At 45.4% G+C, this 23,836-nt stretch overlaps 2 protein-coding genes across 3 annotated transcripts in view; both read right to left on the bottom strand.

The window, feature by feature from the left end:
• Positions 1 to 246: 246 nt before the first annotated feature.
• Positions 247 to 13,215, bottom strand: uba1 (ubiquitin-like modifier activating enzyme 1). 2 transcript variants are annotated; one of them, XM_079740791.1, is made up of 26 exons: positions 13,035 to 13,215; positions 9,961 to 10,074; positions 9,817 to 9,875; positions 9,534 to 9,702; positions 9,056 to 9,190; positions 8,857 to 8,963; positions 8,654 to 8,744; positions 8,431 to 8,563; positions 8,244 to 8,341; positions 8,006 to 8,152; positions 7,721 to 7,897; positions 7,397 to 7,504; positions 7,217 to 7,297; positions 6,673 to 6,825; positions 5,926 to 6,091; positions 5,539 to 5,735; positions 5,289 to 5,353; positions 3,836 to 4,031; positions 3,640 to 3,714; positions 3,332 to 3,521; positions 3,109 to 3,197; positions 2,902 to 2,994; positions 2,317 to 2,508; positions 1,789 to 1,890; positions 1,580 to 1,680; positions 247 to 1,416 (listed from the first exon to the last, which is right to left on the bottom strand). In XM_079740791.1, exons 2-26 carry the CDS (start codon positions 10,072 to 10,074, stop codon positions 1,281 to 1,283), a joined length of 3,174 nt encoding a protein of 1,057 aa, XP_079596917.1. In that variant the 5' UTR covers positions 13,035 to 13,215; the 3' UTR covers positions 247 to 1,280. The 2 variants fall into 2 exon arrangements, with proteins under 2 accessions (XP_079596917.1, XP_079596916.1); XM_079740790.1 differs by lacking the exon at positions 13,035 to 13,215 and adding an exon at positions 11,451 to 11,636.
• A 1,564-nt stretch (positions 13,216 to 14,779) lies between these two features.
• The window catches only part of camkvl (CaM kinase-like vesicle-associated, like), a gene marked incomplete at its 3' end in the record, with an annotated part of 9,214 nt that continues 157 nt past the window's right edge, over positions 14,780 to 23,836 (bottom strand). The window contains exons 2-11 of the mRNA XM_079742354.1: positions 22,993 to 23,124; positions 22,575 to 22,649; positions 20,298 to 20,436; positions 19,286 to 19,406; positions 18,563 to 18,638; positions 18,308 to 18,444; positions 18,007 to 18,085; positions 17,807 to 17,894; positions 16,151 to 16,258; positions 14,780 to 15,799 (exon numbers count right to left, since the gene is read on the bottom strand). Coding sequence (XP_079598480.1) covers positions 14,780 to 15,799; positions 16,151 to 16,258; positions 17,807 to 17,894; positions 18,007 to 18,085; positions 18,308 to 18,444; positions 18,563 to 18,638; positions 19,286 to 19,406; positions 20,298 to 20,436; positions 22,575 to 22,649; positions 22,993 to 23,124 — 1,975 coding nt within the window. The remainder of the gene's footprint in view (positions 15,800 to 16,150; positions 16,259 to 17,806; positions 17,895 to 18,006; positions 18,086 to 18,307; positions 18,445 to 18,562; positions 18,639 to 19,285; positions 19,407 to 20,297; positions 20,437 to 22,574; positions 22,650 to 22,992; positions 23,125 to 23,836) is intronic.

The raw sequence follows: 23,836 nt of genomic DNA, 5'->3' as shown, positions 1-23,836 counted from the left end.
CCTTCAAATAAAGCCTTATGCTCAGAACTGAAGTAAGGGACAGGGAAACCGAGTGTAAAAGATTGAGAGTTTTGATTGTGAATTAAAACCTTACATGTTTTGCCAAGTCTGCCAAGTCTACATTTTCGGGAGGTGAAATGTGGCTTAATCTTAATTTCAATAGAACACAACCCACACATTTCAAACCACACTTTGAGAGAAATAGGTTTTAGTAATAAATCTGCAAAATGAAGACAAACACGGAAACATCTTTAACATGTTTATTCACTATCACATGAAGTGCTCCCATTCCAGGATACAACTCATTGCCTTGCTCTTACACTGTAATATCATCTGGAGTTTAACAAAGTAGAAAGAAGACAGTTTGTGATCTACTAGGTTTGTGCACCACAATTCTGCCTCCAAATAAAATAGAAAAATAAACACCACATGGAAAATAAAGATAAGTGGAAACTCAAGTCATGTGCAAGTGCCTTTCTGCAAGCCGGTGCGCAGGTGACCTGACAGAGACAGACGGGGGAGGGGGTCTGGTTCACGTCAGCTAGGGCCCTTGTCCTGGCGCAGCCACTCGATTATTATACCGTCAGCGACATCTCATTTGCATATCATCTAACAATTCCAATTTGCAATCTCAATTAGAAGGAAGGTCCAAATTTCAGGTTAGTAAAAAACAAACGATAATGAAAATAAATCTTAATTGCCTTTTACCATTATTTGAGATGAGAAACTTGTATAACTTCCATGACTTGTGTTTGTGGAAAAAAGCCGCAACGTAGGTCTAGATAAGATAGGGTTGGAGGAGATAAAAAGGGGGTGCCCTGTTGAAGTTACCGAGGCCTAGGTGGGAGAGAGAAGCTCGGGGAGGTTAGAGAGACAGTAGCCGGGCTGTGAGGCACAAAGGGAAGGCAAACACTAAGGCGCAGAATTGTCAAACTGGGTGGGAATATGTTTCTGGTAGAGATTCACTAGAGGGCCGGTAAACAGGCTTCCCTTTCCTCCCCACCTCTAACAACACTCCGGTCTACACAGCCGTGCACTGTCTCCCCAACGTGCGGACAGGTACAGCCTTTGAAAGGTCAGCTCAGCGGAGCTTATGTACAAACGGGCACCGGGCTACAACCACAGGCCTCAGGGAGAACTGATTGATCCCATGGGGCCGAAACGACTTCAGACTGCCCCTCCCCAAAACCCATGGCTGTACCCACCCTCCACCCTGCATCTCTCCCCCAGTGTGTGTGTATGTGTGTGTGTGTGTGTGCGTGTATGTGTGTTCATGCGTCTCAGCGGATGGTGTATCTGACATAGGGCACTTCCACGTCGTCGTCCGTCTCGTCGTTGCAACACAGCTCGAACACCAGGGCCTTCACGTGCTTGCCCAGCTTCTTCTTTGACACCTTAGTCACGATCTCGGTCATCCTGAGGAAACCAAAGTTAGTAAATAACAAGGGTCCACACTGCCCACGAGTCCATTGAGCAGACACTTTGCCAACGTGACCGCCGGGCGAGTTCCGCTTCTCGGTTTTTAAACTGTGCCCGTGAGTCAGACGTCGCCACGTCAAAACCAAGAGGGGACACTTACGGTAGTTCCAGTCGCTCCCGGAGTTTGGCAGCGGGCATGAAGAAGGAGTACAGCATGGACACGCCCTGAGACAGCATGGTGATCTCCAGCTTGTGCTCGTTCTGCACACAAGGAAGACGCGGGGTTACACAACGCAACAAGGCAACACAAAACACGACAGGGACATGGTGAGGCGCGGGGGGGGGGGGGGGGGGGGGGGGGGGGAGTACCTTAAAGTAGTCGATGAACTGCCGAAGGGTCATCTCCTCGCCGTTGGGCTGGATTCCCTTCACCTCGAAGCGATCCCACAACGTCCAGTCGATTTCGTAATACTGCATCAGAGCAGGGGCGAGAAAGGAGGTTAGTGTTCCATTAGTCCATCCTGTGTGGTGAACGACAGACCTAGATACGAGTCTTCTCCTCAGCCCACACTGAAACCATCAGCGTGAGAAGTTCATTTGAACTCACTTACAGCAGGCAGGCACACTGGCCCGCCAACTGCATCAGTATTAGCATGGCTTGATTCATCACAGGAGATCGATCCATCCATTTTACCAAATGCTACAAAGCTCTTTGCTTTGACTTTCAATTACACAAAACATACCATCAGGTATTTAAGACTGAAGTTTCCCCATAAAAAAAACATTTAAGAATCCAACGTTTAAGTCATTTAAATAGCCAGCCTCGTTTGCCAGACAAGTTTGATGGCCATATTTAAAATACCATAAGCAACGGCGCACAAGAGTAACAACCCCTACCTTATGACTGGGGGCAGCGATGGGCTCAGAGAAGGCGAAGAAGGGCAGGGCCAGGTTCATGAAGCCGTTCTTGAACGACTCCAGCTTGGTGTGTCCCTGGACGATCTTGATGAGCTCCAGACACACCAGGCCCACCACGGAGCCCGTGGTGGTGGCGATGGCCGGGATGATCTTACCAGCGATCAGCTTGCTCTGGAGAGGAGGGACAGGCGTTTGGTTAAGTTACACCCCAGGAGAGAGAAGTGGGGTTTCAATTAATTATACCACAGGTGGCTCCGCCCGAGCCACCTGATTGATCATAGACTGATCAAATTAGCACAACACCGGCCATAGCTCAAATGAAAAAGGCCTCATCACTACGAATACTCCGCCATTGATCTGACCTATAGCACAACGCTCTAAAGTGCCTAAATTAGCAGCTGTAGTAAGGATCCATACCGGTGACAAAGGGTTGGACTTATGGATGCTACTTATCTATTCAAGAGGCCTTTTGTAGCCAAGGTACAGTTGTATTCAAAACACCTGCATCTTAAGACCACACAGTACGAGCTGGTTTAGGGCCTAACAAAGATCACGTGGCCCGACCTTGTGTCTGTCCGCAGGTGGGATGTCGTAGTTCTCCGCTCTGAGGTTGGAGGCGGCCACGATGAAGTCCATGTGGAAGTTAGAGTCGTCATCCTGAAGCCCACAGAAGAAAAACAATTCAATTACCATTTACTCTTTAAATGGGCAGGGTGTTGGAACACAATAACTCAGTCGTGTGTACAATGAGTCAGTGGGTAATGGCGTTACCTTCTCGAACTCAATGGCGTTCAACTTAAACTTGTTGGTAGACTCCAAATTGGGGAGCAGCGTCTTAAGCTCCTCCAGTCTCGAGTCATCTGTGCACACAAACACAGAATAATTAAGAGTAGTGACGGATTACTCCCAGTGGACCCAATGTGAGACCACCAGCACCCCTTTTAACCGGGCCGAGAACCCTGATGTGTCTGTGCTGTTCAGAGAAAGGCCTCACCAACGGAGCCGTGGGCGCTGTGCATCTCCGTGTCCGACACGTGGATCTTCACCCCGGAGCGGGGAGTGAAGACAGGGATGTTGATCTCCTGCAGGATCTTGGCCAGGGCGGCGCGGTCCGTGCTCCCGGGCATGCCGTACGTCTGGGCGTACAGGTTGGCGCCGGCCATGACGTAGTCCATGTGGAGTTCCTGGAAGGGTTTAAAAATGTGATCAAAAGTTAACGCTGTAGAAATGCCACGCAGGTGACTATGGAAAAAGAGGGCCGATGCGTCCTGAAAGTCATGCACAGATGTCAAGGAAACTCACGTTGTCAGTGCTGAATTCTAAGCCGTGGGGACACCTTTTAGGGCCAGACCAGAAGGGGGCGCCAGAGCTGGTCAGCTGTAAAATCAAAGAGACAGCTCTGCATCAATTTTGATGCCATCTACAAGTAAACACGCAGCGTTAAAACCGTGTTTGGACTCTCTTTGAAGTGGAGCGATGGGGCGGGCGCTGGGCGTACCTGCTCCGGGGGGAAGTTGTGCAGCAGCTGGCGGATGTTGTTGCTGTACTGGCACTGCCAGTGGCTGCGGGCCCAGGTCACACATTCCACCCAGCTGTGGGGGCAGTCCGTTACCAGGGTCTTGTAGACCGCCTCCAGCACCTCCAGGGGCTGAGCTCCTGGAAGCTTCAGCGTACGCTCCATGAACTTGGGGTCTCTGTGAGGAGAAGAAGCATATCACCCACATTGATGTAGTGGACGGATGCTGAGTCAAGCCGTGGGCCATGTCATGTCTTGATCCACACAGAACGTGAGTAAAATGCCTTGCGGGCCAAAAACACATGGTCCCAACCGGGCGACGACTTGATACTTTGATGGAAAAAGTCTTCGGAGCGGCAGATGGTCACAGAGATTTTAATTTGGTGATATCCGCTTGCAAAACAAAAATCACTTCCTGAGAAAAACGATATTGCTTTAAAATACATGCTGCACTTTCAATCCTAATTAATTCATAGATCAAGACTAATACCATATACTGTTGGCACCATCTTTTGAATTAGTTGGAACCCGAACAGATTACGCCTTTTTTCCCCGTAAATGGCACGTTCTTTGCAAGAACATGAAAATACTGATGCAATTGGTTAGAGTCAGATTCGGACAAAAAATTTACGCGAGAGCTGCCGACTTCCTCCAAACAACATTAAATGGTAACATTGTTTATTTTAAAGCATTTCTTCTTTATTTATGTTTTACGGACACCGGAAAGAATTACCTCACATCCACATACATTTTGGGCAGGTGTGAAACGATATTACATTTATTAAATTCGAGTATGTGTTGTGTCAGACACAACTGTTCAGCAGTCTTTGCCATCGCATTTTTGTAGAGTTGAAGGACCAGCAGCCAAATACTCTTTTGTTGAAGCCCTGACAGGGTGGGTGGACAAGTCCTCTATTGGTCTACACTGAGAATTCCTGCCAAGGCTTCTGAATTATTTCCTTCAATGACGGAAACTGTTGCTAATCGTCGCCCTGCCTGTGAAAAAAGAAAATCCTCTGTCCATCCATTTTCATTGTACAGCGACAGATTAGAATCTACCTCATGCAAAATACAAACGTCAAATATAAACGAGCACACACCCAAGTACACAAGATTCAATCTTGTTGCAGCTCATCAATTCAGACTTCTCTTGTATATTGCAAAGCCATTTCAAAGTGGATGACAGAACATTCTTTTTTCAGACCAAATGTTTGGGCAAAATGGAAACCACACCTAGGGTCTATTGCTCAGCAAGTGTTGCTTGGCAACAAAGTAAAACATTGCAACAAGCTCTCCACTAGTGGCCACAGTCTAGTAATGACAGGTCAAAGGGGGGTTTGCTGGGCTTTGGCGACCACTCTACCGTGGAGTGCAATGTCCATCCCATCATAGTTCCCAACACCCAAAGTCATCGGGGGGGGGACGGACGACTCACGTGAGATACTGCATTGCGTTCTCTGAAGGTTGTTTGAATAGTCCCTCAAACTCATCGCGTGCCCACTAAACAGGGAGAGAGGACACAAGTTAGACAGCAGTGCAAACACAGCTTCAGGGTGTATCTCACATAAAGAGAACGTATGGTACCAAAATAAAGAGCGCTAAAACACGACCCCTTTGAAGGACTTGCTCCCTGCACGTTCTCAAAGCGAGTACTGTGTGCTAACACCTGCGTCTGGACTACTGACCTGTAGTGTGTGTTCGATGGCGTTGGGGAAGTTCTTGAGGGTGCAGATGGGGATGGACTTCTCTGGAGGGTCCTGGCTGGAGCTGTATGATTCTGTGAGGAAGGGGATGACCACCTGCACGTTGCCCTTGGTGCCCAGAGTACCTGACTCCAGCAGGGGCTTGCGGTAGTACACGCAGCGCCGGTCCATATACATACCTACAGACAGAGAGCCAAAAGGGGAATTTACCAAAAGGGGAACCAATTTTATACTTAACAAAGTAAATAAAGTCCTTGAATATGAATCAGAATAAGGGCAGGGTCTTGATGACGCACCACCCCAGTCAGGTGAATACATGCAGGTCACCCTATAAAACAGAATGCATAGCATTGAGGAGCACTCCCTTACGTGCGTCAACGTTGTCCAGTGCATTGGCCACCCCGTGGAGGCTCTCAAAGAAGTCGTCGTCGTAGACCCGCTCTGTGTCGGGGCCCACGCGATTCTGGTGGCCCGTGATGTTGAAGGAGGGGTTCATGAGCTTCACCGCCGCCGCCGCAGTCTCACTCTTCATTTTCTGCACAGCCCAAAATACAACGTCACTGGAAGGTCTAAAATGTTTTGATCTAAAAAATATTCTGCATGAATTTAAAATAAAAGCCAAATTAACTGAAAACACCATTACAGGACATTTTTTATGTAATGACCCTTCTCAGAGTTAATGTATCAAAAAGCTTGACAAAATGAAAAGACAATCAAGACAGACAATAAATGCTTTGAGGTTTGTGCTACAGCCCTAGATCCTCCAGGTGGCTTTTACAACTGCTTTCCGGCTCATTTCCTGAGCGTACTTTCACAGCATTGCACCTGCTAGCCAAACAGATAGTCCATCAAGCAGGAGAGTTACTCCTGCTTGACTACAACAGCCCACACCCAGCCATTTGTTTTAGTACATTATATGGCTCCTGAACAATGCTTCAACTGCAGTCGCTTCAGATGCACTTGAATAATACAAATAGGAAACTGGAGGTTCAATGTATTTCAACCCAGAGAATAATATCCCAGCAGTGCAGCTCAGGCTCTTAGCATTGTGCTCAACATTTACAATATCCTGGAGTCTGCTTTTCATCGTCAAGAAAACCGGTTTGAAATACTGACCGTGACATCACAAGGCCTGAAGAGGAACTGTCTGTTGAGGTTGGATTTCTCAATGGTGTCCATGTCTGTCACGATGACCTCGCCTCCTTTACTGGCCAACCCCATCATGGCAAAGTTCTTCATCAGCTCGCAGCCAATTGCACCTGCTCCCACCTGACGGTCACATTTTGGGTCGAACGTTGACATTTTAACAACAGATTTATTAAGACAATTGAGTCGGACAGAAGAAAACTAAGCGTCAATGAATTCATAATAGATTGTTTACAGTTTCATTTTTTCTATTTGGTAGCATTGCGTTTTAAAATTAGGGTTAGTGCGTCTTGGTTGCTTTCCAGATGAAACGGGTACATTTACAACATTACTTTACCATTTAAGAGGTTCTTCAATGGTTACGGGCATTTTCCATTTTTTACAAATTTTTAAATACCAGATTATTCAGCTGGGGATTTCTATTTCTATCCGATCCTTCCAGAACAGAGTATAGCACACCCAGCAACAAGATCCAAGCAAACTTCTCTGATAACCTCACGACGGGCTGACTCACAAGGAAATAGCGCTGCTTGGCAAGCTCGTCCTGCAGCTTGGTGCCAAACACTGCAATCTGCCCATCGTAACGACTGTTCCTCTGGGGGAGGGGGGGGAGAGATAAGGAGAGGTGAGCTGCAGTTTCGATCACTGATTTATTGGTGAGATAAATGGAGTGTATGTTTATATTGGCACTTACAGGTGCGCACTCTTCCTCTGAGAGCAACACTCCTTCCTCTTCCGCCAGGCACTCCAGTGCATCAAAGTAAAGCCACTGCATAATGGGCATGAACTTTCCAGTGCATGCCTGAACAATAAAGGGACATAACCACATAAGTTAGGAACAGTTACAAGGACAATGCAACCACAAGACATGTCCTGACATGCAGACAGCAATACTCTGAAACAACCTGACTGATTAGGGAGGACTGAAGTATTGACTTGAACTTTAGGGGGGAATGCATTTTACACACTCCCATCGCCTGGATCTGGTGTACTGTCCTTTTTCAGTTTTAAGAATTACCTTCATGACTTCCTGTGCAGCCAGCCCACCAATGAATGCATTAATGGGTGCAAGGTCGCCAGCAGCGACGAATGCCAGTTTCTTGATAAGCGGTTCATCCAGCTCCTCCACCTTTGCTGAACCAGTCAGAGAAGAGTTCACCTCCTTAGCCATAGCTACGATCTCGTCAGCATCAGCCTGGAAACCCAAACAAGAAGGTCAGCATGTTACAATAGTACAAACTACACTGCAGTGGCCAACATGGATTGCAATCATGGAGTCAGCAGCTGCAGAGTGGACGCTCACCCGGCACCAAGGCTTGGGCAGGCTGCTGTGTTTCTTCTGGTAAGCATGGATAGCCTGGTAGCCGACATGGAGCTGTCCTGGACGTTCAAACTTGGCGAAGTCTGTTATCATCAACTCTGGCTCAGCCAAGGAGGAAGGGAAGGATTTCTGCGAAGGAACAAGGATTTGCTCAGTTTTTTGAAAGTCACCATCATGTCATTGTGCCATGTCGACTTGAAATATTAAGTGAGTCACTTACAAAGGAGATCTTCTTTGGCATCTTGACCTGGGACACAATCCCTCCTCTCTCGTAGTCAGAGAAGCCGGTGGTGTCGCAGATGCTGAACGTGTAGGGGCCTGTCGAACACAAGTCGGTCATTTTAATAATGAATGAATCCAATGATACATCAGCACACGCAGCAACTAAGTGAACACAACTCACGTACCAAGAACCTTGATTTCAACGGGCGTGCAAGCGTTGAGCTCCGTCATACCCTGGACCTCGGTGAAGGTGACGAAGTCCCCGCTTTCAAAGCCGTGACGGGCTTCGTCAAGGCAGGTGACCACAGCGGCAGCGTCCTGCAAAAGAATACACACATTCGTCTCAATCGGCTCCTTCAGAAGCTCACGAGAGCACTGCAGACCGGCATAGCGAGCGGAGGGACCCACCTTGGTTATCATGGAGATCATGGCACTCAGAGGCTGCTCTCCGTTGGTGTCAAAGACCACCATGTCATCCCCAAAGTCGCAGAACAACTGACTGCAAGACAAAGCACACACACCAGATGGTTTACAGACAGGGTTGGAAGAGGTAGACGGATGCTTCGACAGAGGATGTCGGCTGACACTGGGGGAAGGCGCAGAAGGCTTACCCAAACAGGCCCCGTGTGTCTGCGATGACCAACTTGACGCCTTTGCTGTGACAGTACTCTCCCACCTGAAGCTGCTCCTCAAGTGGGGAGTTGGTCAACACCACCACCTAAGATGAAAGTGACATTGCATTCAAAGAAGGGTCTTTGATCGTGGGACCAAAGGAAAACGCAGTGTTGCCGTTATACGAAAACTAAGTACCTCAAATTGACTCAGGTAGTCATTGGTGAGGGTTCCTGTGTAGGCGACCACAGGGACATAGCTGTTGAGCTCTGCCAGACGGGGCTGGCTCACCTCAGCCCTGTTCTTCCCCAGATCCGCCTCCCGCAGGTAGAACTACCGCACACCAAAAACAAAGCCATACCAGAAATACAGAACGTGAATGACATTATACAAATATTGCTTTGCCATCACAACCCGTCTACTACACTGCACACCAATTACCAACCAATTTAATTAGGCTAAAATGCAGCAGCCTTAACTCAACTTAGTTTAGAAGGGGTCAAAATAGAGCTTGGCGTTCTCCCTCAAGATCTTGGTTCTATCATCATCATGTGGCCCTGGGACAAGCAACCCGCTGATGAATGTAGGTCATTGCCGGCCAGTAAGGGCAGCTTCTATCACTTAAAATGTAATCCAGGCCGATAAAATGATTTGCAAGACAAAAATGGATACACACCTGTGAGGAGAGGTCTCTCCATTCAGCCAAACCCTGATCGTGCACGGCGACACTTTTGACTCCTCCCAGAATAACATTCTTGGCAATCTCCACTCCAAGGCCTCTCATGCCAGAGATGAGCACCTTGGCGTTCTGCATGCGCTTCATGGCCTCATGGCCCAGAACATAGCTACACGGGAACACAAAGTGTGAGACATGGCAAAAGTATTTCAATCAACTCAGTCTTTTCACCAGGAAGACAAATAACCTTTGTGTTGGGTGTGGTTTGCAGTGACAGACTTACAGTTGTCTGGAGTACAGCCCTTCATCGATCTCAGCATCATTGCCATTCTTAGCCATTCCCTGCAGATGGACAACAGAGGAGGCTTGTTAGTTAAGTGTACCAGTTTAAGAGTGTGTTGACTATGCTTGCGGGTGTCACACTTACGTTGGCAGGTGTGTGGGACAGTTCCGTTTTAGAGTTTGAGGAGGAGCAGTTGGATTCCGTCTTCGTCTCCGTTCCTGACAAGCGACGCTTCTTGGACAGCGGCGAGCTGGACATCTGCGGTGCACAAGCCAGAGTTAGCGTCCGTTCCAAATTAATTGCAATTAACCTCCACTGACGCACCTCAGCACTGGACAGTTCCTATGTTGACGTATTATATCAATAGCTTTTACCCAAACAAAATAGATGGGTAACATCAGATAAATGTATTTAGGTGGCAACAAAGGCCACCAAATTATTATGCATTAGCTAGTTTTACAATGAGATAATTGAAGACTTCAAATTGTGTGATTTCAGACGAGATGTTGAAGTAATTGTTTTGCATTCCAAGTAATAAATTGCATTAAGAAGCTGAAGAGCTAAATTCTACTTCATCCTTTTCATGTTGGTGAAGGGATTTTCAGGGCAGCAGCTGGGATGGCTCTAAGCCAAGCACAAATCTAGTAGAAAACGAACTGAGCCCTGGGAAGAGCCATGAATAGCAGCATTATCAGTCCTTTCATTATCGGACAGAGTTGCTTGTCTGTGTACCGGTATTGTTTATGACATACAAGGACCGCCTACCCAGTTTCCACAAAACAGCTGAATCATTAAAACTTCACTGCGGTAAAGGCAGCAACACTTCAATGACTGGCAGGTGTAGACGCAATGACCCGTCAAAGCCACCAGAACTATAAGCACAACTAACAAAAAGATATACATTTATTTTTATGGCCAAACAATTCGACATGACGCTCATTCCAGAAAATGTAGTCAAAATAACATAAAATCTGGTATCCTCTGCGGTTTCCTCCGCCTTGAAAATCAGATTAATCCACAAGAACTCGTCCGTAGTAACTTAAATGAAACTTAAATCGGAAGAAGTCAGGCTATTTATAAACGAAACAAAGATTACATTTGATCCCGTTATAGAACCGAAAGTACATTTCACTGATGTAGGCTTCGAAAACGCAGAAATTCAATAAATATATAAAATTCACTCAACAAACTTGATTTGCTGCTGTTAACCAATTTTGATATATATATATATTAAAAAGTAGCTACTGTCAGCCGTTATTTCAGATCCCTACATGGACGTAGCAGGTCGTTAACCACGGTAACACAAGTGATTTAGCAATGGATCACTTTTGGAACCGATCGGAGCATTAATAACTTAGGAGCAGAAACCCAGCAGCCTGACAGCTTCTCCCCCAGCGGGTCCAGGCCTCATCCAGTGCGGAACACAACTTCACTGGCTAGCTAGTGGCTGCACGCTGCGATACAAAACACCGTCGTCATGATCATCACGAAAACACGACTACTGGCCAATATAAACATTCATAATGTCGTACGTCTGATCGGTCCAAATCAAACCGAAATTATGAATTTGAACGAGCCATCTTCGCAAACGATTGACTAGCATTGCACCCGCTTCCCATTGATCGGTTTCTTACCAATAATCCTTCCCTGGCCCTTCTCAAACCAAACCACCTCGCTCTGCTTATGGCGTCAACAACAGATGAAGAGGATGATGATGGCGCAGCTCGGGAAATTAAAAAACGTAACGGGGCAAATAGTCTTCGCTATCTTGTCGAGTCACTATGTCGTCTCGCCGAGTCCTGTGTAATCGTGTTGTTGGCTTTGCGACGGCAGAAGGGAACAAAACCAAAATGGCAGATAGAGAAGGGGCGGAGCCTAGGGGCGGAGGCTGTGACGCAGAAGCTGAGATGTGCACCAGCAAGGGAAGCTGCTGTGCCCGCTCCTTTCTCATTGGCCTGTGAGCCATAGTGTGTGTATATCCCGCCTCTCGCAGAAAATGTGTGGCACCAAAGCTTCCTGGGCACCGTAGCTCAACAATGAAGTAGAGAAATTATCTAACGGTAATACAAAAAACACCGGTTCTGATGGACCGCTCTGCATTACAAAAAAAAGTTATAATCCATGTTGTACCAGTGCTGTGTCAATTTTGAAACCCTAATGCTGAAGACACCGCTGCAAAGCAACTGGCGATGGTTTTATGTAACACGAAAGGTTAAACGCAGCATCTTTGTGTCAGGGAGATTGTCAACCCCTTTGCAGACTAAAGCCACATGGCGTCTTTCAGACTTGGGTCAACTTGCCATTTAATATATATGAAGCTGAATCAGACCATGCGTGTAGCACCTGCTTAATTGTTATCCCACCATAATGTCGACCAGAGATGTGCAATACGTTCACATCCATGTATACACATTCAAAAAGCCCAAGATACCACCATATACACAGATCAGCAGATGCCACTGTAACATACCATGATGACGTTAACATTATAGACCCAGACATATTAGGTTAGGGGTGAGCATTCCTGCAGCAGGAGGAGTGTTGGGGGAGGGGGTGTCTAGCAAATGACAAAGGCCCAAGGAAACGGGCCGCTTGTTCTCTTGTGCACATGTTAGGGGAACCCAGCATCCACCTCTCCATAAATCACAGCATGCTTTCAAATATGCCCAGAAAGTGATACGTTTGCCATTATTGGCATACAATAACTGGCCAACAATAGTAAACAGCTCCATCAGTTAACACAAATGGACCACAATGACTGTGGTCACAGTGGACTTGCTAAAGTGCACCATGGCCAAGTTTAAATATGGTCAGCAAGTTAAGTTATTGACGGCCTTATCTCCAACGTTTGGTTTTAAGAAGCTATAGTCCCAAAGTGCGTTGTTGGTCACTGAATGGACTAAGGTTCCTCTACTGTGCACATCCATATCGCAAACCAGTACTAAACAGTACTCCCAGCCGAGCGGAGGGTTTAGTCAAGGAGGTATGATGCAGGACACACATTCCCGGCCGTTAGAAACGCTCGCTGCCATGAATTAACCACCTAGTCTCGTTGTCTTCACGATTGCGTAGTTATTAGCCCATGTAGCTTAGCTGAAGAGCTACAGAACCAACCCAGCATTTTCTCTGCCATCCCGTTAGCAGGCGAGCTAACCTTAGCAATGTAGCTGAAGCTACCAACAGCGATACGTTTGCGTTCACAAGTGTGCAGAACTTACCACATCCGATCTTACTCGGCCTGATAGGGAGTATCAAAAAATACGCTTTGTATTGAAACAAGAAATCTGACAACAAATGTGACAACTCTACAGATTTCCCCAGAAGTCTGACAGGGTGGCGGGATCTGAGTGACTCTCCGTGAGCTTCTGGACGAGTGCCTGCCCGGCTGTTCCAGCACGAGCGTCTCAGGACCAAAATTTCAGTTGATAGCAAAGCAAAGCAGCAACATGTGCACGGCGATGGATCAACCGACGTCTAGGTCAGGGGTGCCGCTAAACATGTAAATGATTCATATTTAGCTATAGAGGATTTACAAGTGTACGTTTTAACAAGGATACATTATAATTTTTAAAGTTGTATTCATTTTTACCATACCTGCATGGGGATATAATATTGGATAGCAAAATATATTTCAATAAAAGCGAACCCCACACGTAGATATTAATAGGCCAGTCCAATACGCATGGACAGATGGGACATGTAGGCTAGGCATAACCCGTAGCCACAACGGCAAAATCGTTTACGCCGTTGTGATTATATCTGCCGATTTGAATTATGGATTAACTTTGAATGCCAAGGCAAATAATAATTGTCCAAAGTAAACCAACACTTTTGAAACTTTAATTGAAAGACATCACAAATACAGCGACACAGGAAAAGAGGAGCCACATACGTTTGAAGAAGAAACCATGAGTAATCATATGTTACATATCAAAAGAGAAAGAATTTTAGAAAGACAACACGTTTTAAAGCTTTTAGGGGGAACATTGCACAGTCCAGGTAACATAAGCCAATAGTATCAACGAAACAAAGTAATGCACACCAAATGCTATGAGGAATTGTATAGTAGATGGCCTGAAGAAAAAAAAACAATGGAATGGCTGTTTCCAGTGTGGATTATGTGTAAATATGTATATATATATATAATTTATGTTAATCATACAAAGCATTTAACTTTTTTTTTGCGGCAAGAAATTAAACTTCATACAAAAGGATGACTGTCAAAAGCTCAATAAGCACAAAAGCTCAATTGATCAGCTGAAATCCTCCATAATTATGTACAGGTAGTCTATTGATTCAAAGCTCATGGTTTCGTGGTAGAGCTAGGAAATGGCTACATAAACTTTAAAAAGGAGAAACGTAAGAGACAGGTGATTTGCGTAATTCAGATAAACACATAGTTTGGCCATGAAAAGTCAAGAGTGATATAGCAGGAAAAAATATTTAGTTATTTACAGTTTGTAAGGGACAAAGCAAGTTATAATATATTTTCTGTTTGGTTTTTCACCTTGTTAAGTACAAAAATACCTGTTGGTAATAATAGGGTTTATACCTTGTATTACTTTATATTCTCGTATATGTATACCATGCCGCTTTTAAAATGTCTGCAGGTGTAGGGATTGCCTTTCTCTTATATGTATATAAAGTAACCTACAGCATAGTTATGCATGTTGCAATTGTCTAATAATCCTTATAATCATAACTCTGTTATGGACACAATGCTTTTTATTTATCCACCCTCTGGCCGAGAGAGCAATTCAATGCAGTAAAGAGCTAATGACCGGCATAATGTGTATTTTCTTTAGAAACAATAATAGCCCGCAAACAAATCAAACAGTATTCCATGGCTAACCTTTCCTCGAGAGTCAGATAAATGGGTTTACATAAATGCTATTGTGAATGAGGAAGTGTCAATAGATCCAATGTTCATGATGGCGTGTGTCGCTCACGGCCTGTGCTCTCTTCATAGTCCCTTGCCCATAGGCATGGCTCTGGGAGACTGGCTGGAGCGAGCAGCCGCCCTTTGCCCGTCTCTTTCCTCCAGCTCCCCGCCACCCTGGCCTGAAGCCTGCGTGGGCGGGAAGGGAGGAGGGTAGGACGGAGGAGGGATGGTGAGGTGAGGGAGAGAAGGCAGCGGGGGCCTGGGAGAGGTGGGCAGAGGTGGAGGGGTGGTCGACTGGGCGGCGGCGGCGGAGGTCCGTGCGCGAGAGGTCGCCGGGGAGGCGTGCACGCTCCGTGCGCGCGGCGGCTCGGCGGGGCAGTCACTGATTTGCTCGAGTAACGACGGCATGTCTCCCTCGATCTTCTCCAGCACGGCGGCCATTTGCTTCTCGATCTGCTCGATCACGCTGTCCATCTGCCAGTCGCTGGTGGAGCTGCTGCTGCTCCCCGTCCCGGTGAGTCCTCGGCCTCCGTGGTCCAGCCCCGTCCCGTACAGTCCCACTCCTCCGCTTGCATACAGGGAGCTGTAGGGGTTCCCGTAGGCCCCCGACATCCCTAGCCCCACCGTGCCAACATCTGGATGGTAAAGGGGTGAGTGGCGGCCCAGACTAGCTGAAGTGCCTGTTGTGTAAGAACCATGACCCGGTGTTGGGCCAGTGCCTTCCAGGTGATACTCACTATATCTGTCGGTTTTCCTAGCATCCCTGTCCCTCCTGACCATGGGACTTGTATCGCTCCTTAACCTCTCCCCTGCGACTACATCCCCACTCACTGCAGCCTCCACCCCTGGCACGACAGAGCCAACAGCGATTGCCATTGCTTCTGGGAGTTGAGTCTGACACCAACTCCCATCGCTCTCCGCTTTGGCTTCCCCCTGCACTGCAGGAGTCCTCTCGGGTGCACCAGCATCTGCAGGGGTGCTAGTATTGCCATGGAGTGTAGCAGCGATCTTCCCTTTGCTGCTAGTGCCAGGGGAGGCCGTTTTGTGGATCTTTTCTGCATTGGCTGTTGACGAGGGGTCAGTAGTCGACACTGAGGCTGGCTTGAGATCGGCAGCCTGTTTATTTAGGCTCACATTGGCGGCAATTCTCCTGCTTCCATCATCAGCTTCTTTATTTGGCCCGACGTTATTCGCTCCCACCTCTTTAGGTTTCGGAGTAGAGTTCAGCTGACTAGACTGCACAAAACTTTCCTCTGTGTCTGATTGCGAAATGTCCAAAGATGGACCTACACTCATGCTTGTTGGGTCATCAAGCGTGCTGCCCTCCCCCTGGGCCATACTCAACGTTGAATTTTCAACAGTTACTTCTAAAGAAACACTACTGGTTGTCACGTCGTCTTCACTCTCCCCCTTTCCCTGGTTCTCCCCCCTGCTGCCCTGCGGCTCCCCCTCTCCATCTGCTTCCCCCTTTTCCTCCCCTACCTGCCCCTCTGCTGAACTGTCAACCACTGATTCCGTGTTTCTCAGCCGTTGCATGAAGGTGGTGACGCGAATGGCTTTCTGCAGAGGTGGAGAGAAAGAGAGAGAGAGAGAGAGACCACAACTATCAGAGGAAGAGATGGTTATCATAAACAGTGACTTATTAATAAACAGCTAGCACAAAAAGCTACTTTCAGTTCCTTGGTTGCTTTTAGCGAAGCAACACAGAGAAGCGCTTAAGACAAGCATTTGACAAAATACATCTGTCCAGGCACCATGATTAGGCATGGTGTAGATCGTGAGGCGTCTCTTATAGAGGGATCTGACAGCTACACAATTCAAGGGGCATAGGCGTACGAGTTTTGGTATAAAACCACCCACAGAACCATTCTTTCTCAGCTGCCTGGACCATATCAGAGGGTAAGGGAAGATCCAGATAGCAGCTCCCATGGACTCAGGAAAGCCATGTCTACACTTACCTGTGTCACCAACCACATGATGGCTTGGCTGCATAGATGCTTAAGGGTGTCAAGTATGTCTTGACTTGACTAGAACACTGAGGCACAGTATGGGGCAATGAAACGGGAAAACCAATTCAAAGGAATGACAGAGGGCCAGAACTGCTTCTAAAAGAGCATCCCAATAGTCCACTGTGGCTTTGATTCGGCTGGTAGACACTCAAATTGTCCTCATCTTCACTGATCTTAAATGAGTTATCAGGCATGAATAGCCTTTTCTTTACGTTTACCATTGCCATTTTGGTTTCACCAAAGGTTTTCACAGTTTTCGATTGGTTGCGATAATTGTATTATAATAGATGAGTGCGGACGAGGAGCAGGGAAGGGACAGAGAAGAAGGCCACTCGGAATGTCTGAGTATTATCTTATGAAGATAAGAGGGGGCAGAGTGGATGGGACTCTTCTGGGACAGGCTGAAGAAGCAGTGGGTTGGACCAGAGCTAATGAAGAGAGCCTCACCATCCTCCAGCATGATCAATACATTTCTACATCTGTCAAAGGTAGCATTCAATGTATATATATTTTTTCCTGTTCTCATTAAATTATAGTCACTATTGTTTAGTTGACCAGACAACTAGGCGGTACTACGCATTTCATTTCTGTATTGAGTCATGCTAGGCTGATTGTGAGTTTCTGCCCGCACTCTGGCCTCCCAGCCTCTCACACACTGAGCTACAGTACCTTCAACTCCTGGGAACCACATGGAGGGAGAGAGCAGAATGTTATTATACTAAGGTTATGTGTGCTATTAGAGCATCATTAACATACTCGTTAACTCCTCGTTATCCATCATCGAAAACTCCATTATTCATGATAGCCTCTTTCTATAACTCCATGTGTCTTTTGTAATATCTGCATAATACAAAAGGTGCTTTTGTACTGAATTGCACATTAGGATAAGAGCAGAGAATATAGCTGTGATAAAATATAAACCAATCATCATTATCTTCAATGGGGACATTTCCATCACACTCAGCATCAATATATCTCTGCAATTTCGTATTGCCCACCCTTTCTTCTTTTCCCGGGCACCTACAACTGTTGTATATGCTCTTGGTTATTATTATCAACCTTTACTGCTGGAGGAAGAGTAATGTAAATGAATTCTCACCCGCCACTTAGCTTTGGCAAAGTTCTTCTCAAACTGAGCACACACTCCGTCTTTTAGGTTCTTCTCCGAAGCCCCGTTGCCTGAAATCCTGACAAACAGGGCACAGAATTATTCAAGTAAAAAATGGGTCACGTTGATTGAAAAGGAAAATGTGTTAGTCGTTTGCGTTATTATACATGAGTGTGTGAGTGCGTGCTCACCACTCGTGCCACAGTGCGTCTTGTGCTGTGATTCTTAACATTTGGTCCACCTCCATCAGTCGACACACAAGTTCTTTAGCTAAAGGCAACGGACAAGAAATATCCCTTGAATTCTCTACGGAAGTGTGTACAACGTGATATAAAGTGCAAAGGATGGAGTAAACAACCCCTTAACTCAAAAATGTCCCTTTAGTGCAAATAATGAACATCATCTCAATTGTCCTCGACTACTTGGCAGGGTAGAAGTCAAGTATTTCCTTAGAAGTCAGTTTTTTTATTGCTCGATGCATAAAGACCGTACCAGCAGGTGAGATGTCGTCCCAGTATGGAGTGTCAAACTCAAACTCGCCAGCAACAATGCGACAGAAAATAATGCGGTTGTGTAGATCCGTGTTTTCCTCTTCTGTCTCATCATAAAATGGAGGGTTACCTGATAGGCTGTAACAGGAAATAAAGCAATGATCATAAAAAAAATAATGAAAATAAGTGAATTTTCTATCATATTTATGATCAATTCAAGGAAGACTTTGGTGTTGGTACAATGACGTTGACTTACAGTATGTACATAATAACACCCACAGCCCAACAGTCCACTGGCCGGCCATACCGGTGACGTGCCACCACCTCAGGAGCTAATGCAAAGAGGGAGGGAGGGAACGAGACAGATAGAGAGTCATAGACACACGACACACACACACACACACACACACACACACACACACACACACACACACACACACACACACACACACACACACACAGGGGGGGTTTGGCTAAAAATACATTCTCACACTAATATGCCAAATTCATCATTTAGCCTGCACACACCAAATCCCTCCATATCTCTCCTCGCCCAAGGCCTGTGCCCTGATTCCTTATTTATGCTTCCGATGACTCTGCCCAGTCTTGTGAATGGATGTCCTGGCCCTTAATGGGGGACAACTGGGTCCAAACCAACTCAGCACAACACTCCAAGCTCGGCCTGGCATGAATCTCCCAGCGAGGCAAGCAGCAGACAGGAGGAGGAACTGACGTGAGAGGTAAGGACAAGTGACTCTTTTGACGGTCTCCACCCAGACAGTTTTTCTAGCAACCATCTGACACATCATCACAGATGAACTTTAAAGTCCTGGCGGCTGGGGCTCTCAAAGAAAATAAAAAAGTGGAAGATGTTCTGCTATGAAATACCAAACAAAAGTCAAAGCACAAGGCAAAGAAATAAAGCAGAAATGAGTGTGAGGGAGATGGCGGGGGAGATACGCATGGCATTGGACTGTACCGAGATATTCTGGCGTTCCACAGGGCTCCGTGATGGATCCGTTTTCAAACTTAGAGAGGTAGAAGTCTCGCAGAACCACTTTGTTGTGGTTGTTCTCTGTGTAGTACATCAGGTTCTCCAGCTGGAACACAAGGTAATGCACATACACACACACACACACACACACACACACACTCTCACACACACACACACACACGAACACACACACACACGCACACACACACACACACAATCAAATATGCTTCCACCCAATATCCCAATACACAGTGCATAAATAATAGCCCTCCGGTTTCAGTTGAGCTGATTTTGCAAGAACAATTTGCAAAGGGATTCAATCTTATTTTAATTGCACTTATAGTGCTGGTATAATACTTTCATTTAGTTGCAATGTAATTGTTTTATTGAACAAAGTTGAGTCCTGGTTATAGGAGGGGAGGTACCATTTTCTACCAGTAGGGGGAGGTTGAAACCTGATAGTTCCTCCTAACAGGTTGAAGATGTGTGTGTGTGTGTGTGTGTGTTTGTGTGTGTGTGTGTGTGTGTATGTGTGTGTGTTTTTTGTGTGTGTGTGTGTGTATACGTGTTTTTGTCGCATGTGTGTGTGTGTTTGTGTGTGTGTATGTGTGTGTTTGTGTGTTACACACATTGTATCACTAGACTAGAGAACAAATTACGACCATTATGGCAGTACCTACTCCCTTGTTAAAAATGTTAAAAGTAAAGTAATTAACTGAGGCAGCTGTGTATTGCTTTTACCTGTCTCCATAGAGAGGCTGTTGACAAATTACCCAAAATTGCTTTATGGGCTAAGACAGGAAGAAGGCATCTCTAAAATGATTTTTGAATATTTTTGTCTTATACCTGCATAACTTACATAGTAAAAGGCAATAATAAAAGGCTAAAATAATAAATAATAAAACTATATCGAAGCATATGTCGTATATAAATATATTAAAGTTGATGGATTATAGATGGACACACACATATGATAGATAGCCAGACACACACATACCTTCAGGTTCCTGTGGACTATGTTTAGAGAGTGCAGGTAGGCCACTGCTTCTAGGACCTGTCTGATTACGTTTGAGGCATCCCTCTCTGTATAGTTTCCTTGATCCAGAATCCAGTCGAAAACATCTCCTCCCGTGGCCCTAAACACACACACACACACACACACACACACACACACACACACACACACACACACACATACACCCCCCCCCCCCCCCCCCCCCCCCCCCCCACACACACACACACACACACACACACACACACACACACACACACACACACACACACACACACACACACACACACACACACACACACACAATACAAGCACAACAAATATTCTTGTTATTTCAATTTCGGTAATGAAATCATACCATTGAAGCACACCTGACCACATGGTCTACCATTCAGTTATCAAAGCCACTTCATCATACAAACTCCAGTAACCGGTCTCCCTGAGCCCAGATCTGACCCTGCCGGGCAATTCAACATGCGAAATGTAGTACTCCGATTTCACTTTGGGAGATGAAAAAAGATTACAGTGATTATCATGCACTGCCCTGAGCAGGACAGTGATTGCCTGGGCAATAGTGTAGGATATTAAACACTAACATTTACATTCAATAGGGAATGCCTGCAACAGGATCAGGGTCCTTCACTCTCTCTTTCACCGAAAGTTTCTCCGAAACTGAATTTCACGGAAACTGAACACACTGACACACATGGGCTCCATAGAAGATTTTATGGGAATATATTTTCCAACATTTCTGGATGAACTGCTTATTAAAGGAGTCATTTATTTTCTTTGCTGCACATGCGCTGTTTAGTCCTACGACCTGCCAAGCCAGTGGAAGGACGGTCCAGTTCCATTTATAGAAGGGGTTTCTAGGTTAGGTGCCAAGAAGTACAGTTGGTAGGCCTTGTTGTGTTATGTGTCAAAATACTATTATCTACATGTGTAAAATATAAATACTGTTGTATGTAATTATTCTTGATTCAGGTTAAACGTTTATGCATTAATTAAAGTTTATCATTTTGTTTTTTATAATTTGAAGTTGCAACATGTAGCAGGGAGAGAGCAGACATATCGCTGATGGATGAATGTTTAAATGGACATCCCAGAAGGGCCTTGTGCGAATGTCAGCTCTTCTGGATGTATTTTTCTCTTTTTTGTTTTGGATTGTTTCACAGTTTGCCCAGACAGTATTTTGTGTAAACTATAAATAGACTACCTGGGGCTCTAGTGTGGTGAAAAAACAAGGAAATAATAGAAAATTGCTGACTGTGCCTAGACTGCCTGATAAACCTTACATAACACACACACACACACACACACACACACGCACACGCACACGCACACGCACACACACACACACACACACACACACACACACACACACACAAGCACACAATCAAAGACACACACGCACACACACAAGCACAGAATTTAAGACACACACAAACACATACAAACACACATACACATGCTTCTAGGTCAGCCTTAATATTGATTAATGCTAGCATGCACACAAAGACACAGACACACACAAACCAAAAGAGGTGTGTTTATTCCTATCTAGTTTTCATTCAATGTTATGCTATTCAAATGATATTTAAATTACAATTTCAAAAGGTGAAAGGAGTACTTGTGTGTCTACAAGTGGGTATGATTCAGTAGCACCCGTGCGTTGATTCTGTGGTCCCTGTGGAGGTCTCATATGTCAAATTAGTGCTTTAGGGCCACTCAATGATAGGAGTGTTACCACGAGCAAATATCTCATCAAAACTAACATCATCCTCTGTTGCTAAGGGGGGTACCAAAGCACACAGTAATAAGAGGTCGTAGCCAAGTTCCCGTCTTGGGACCTGATGGATGTGCATCTTACAATTCATCTTTCTCCTTTTTCTCTTTCCGTCTTGTGCAAATGTTTGTATATCTTTATTGTTTTTTAAAACTCAATCATGCTTTTATATTACGTGTCAACGTGCAATTACATCTGAAATAAGCACCTTCATGTTATAGCAACATTCCCTGAACTAGGTAAAAATTTATAATAAATGCATACATACTTTATACGTATACTGTACACACCGTACTAAACATAAAAGCTATTTTGCTCGTGGACAGACACACGGGCACACACACACACACACACACACACACACACACACTCACACACACACACACACACACACACACACACACAAAACACACAAACACACACACAAACACATAAACAGACACAAAAAGGAAAAGGTCTGTAAAATAAACACTTACAGCTCCTGGATGATAAAGTATTCTTTCCGAGTCTCGAATGTGTCTATCAGCTGGAGAATGTTTGGGTGGTTGACCCTGGAAAAACAAAAAAGACCAAATCTTTCAAACCGCTAACACCAAGAGTGTACCATCTATTGATGTAAAAGGTTAGGACATGCACACAAAAAGATGTTCCAGTGAGGCTGAAATCACTTCTGGACAGACTTTATAAGTAGACACCTCAGTTGTATCTGAGAGTAAACAGTTCTACACAGCTTCTGCAGCGAAATAGAAGGCGATTTTTTAAGAGAAGACAAGAGACAAGAGAAACATCCCCTTATCTTCTCACATCCATTTATGTCTCTCCTTTGCTGAATGCTTTCGGTATTGCATCTTACTGTAGCCATTCCATCTGTCAACCTTCCGACTGAGCACGTACATTTTCAGGATCATAATCTCGTTCTTGGCAGCCTTGCGGACTTTCCTGCCATCTTTCTTCAGGAATTTCTTACAGACAAACACCTTCTCTGTCTGTCTGTCTTTCGCCAGGCACAGCTCACAAAACTCCTTCCTGCACAGGAAAAAAAAGATCGATAGACGGATATATATATCATATAGATGTAAAATGACATGTAAAATAGTGTGTTTCACTGCAATACTATCTAACATCCAGCCCCCTTGTTTGGCCTAATTTCCCTTTCATCCTCCCCCTGTCACAGGTTGGTTTTCTGAAAATGCTAAACGGTAAAGTGGGAAGAGGATAACGGCATAACATAGTTGATCTATATTGTAAGTGCTTATTAAAGTTCTCCAAAACATGTGGCTGTTTCCTGAACACACTAGTCTCTTTGAATTAATCAGCCTTTTTTGGCATAAAAGCAATGCAGTGTGTGCGTACGTGTGTTGTGTGTGTGTGTTTGTGTGGCGTGCGTGTGTATGCGTGTGTCTGTTTTTTGTGGCTTGTGTGCATGCGTTTGTTTGCGTGTGAGGTGAAGTCCCAGATAAGGTGCACGAGAATGGGCTAGACAGAGAAGCACCAGGGAGAATCCCACCGCTCTTTGAAAATATCTCCAAGAGCTTCATTTGGGCAAGACAGAATATATCAGCTGAATTAATTATACTCCACTGCCTTTGCCTTTGCTCTGATGACCAAAGTATGTGCACACAATTGATTTGCTCATCTTTGAAATATGCTTCTCTTGAGTCGACTGACCTCCTGACCAATTCATATTATGTCCTTCACCGGATCTTCTAATCATTTCAAGTCAAGCCAGTGCCAATGA

Source organism: Pollachius pollachius, assembly GCF_949987615.1.
Source record: "Pollachius pollachius genome assembly, chromosome: 8".
In the NCBI taxonomy this organism is placed as follows: domain Eukaryota; kingdom Metazoa; phylum Chordata; class Actinopteri; order Gadiformes; family Gadidae; genus Pollachius; species Pollachius pollachius.
The sequence above is the reverse complement of the archived record's forward strand: the minus strand, read 5'-3'. Positions and strand labels throughout refer to the sequence as shown.

Coding starts and splice junctions, on each gene's coding strand:
- uba1 (XM_079740791.1), bottom strand. CDS start 10,074: ATGTCCAGCTCGCCGCTGTCCAAGAAGCGTCGCTTGTCAGGAACGGAG. Junction 7,898..8,005: donor TGCCCAAGCCTTGGTGCCGG/GTGAGCGTCCAC, acceptor TTGGGTTTCCAG/GCTGATGCTGACGAGATCGT. Junction 7,298..7,396: donor CAGAGGAAGAGTGCGCACCT/GTAAGTGCCAAT, acceptor CCCCTCCCCCAG/AGGAACAGTCGTTACGATGG.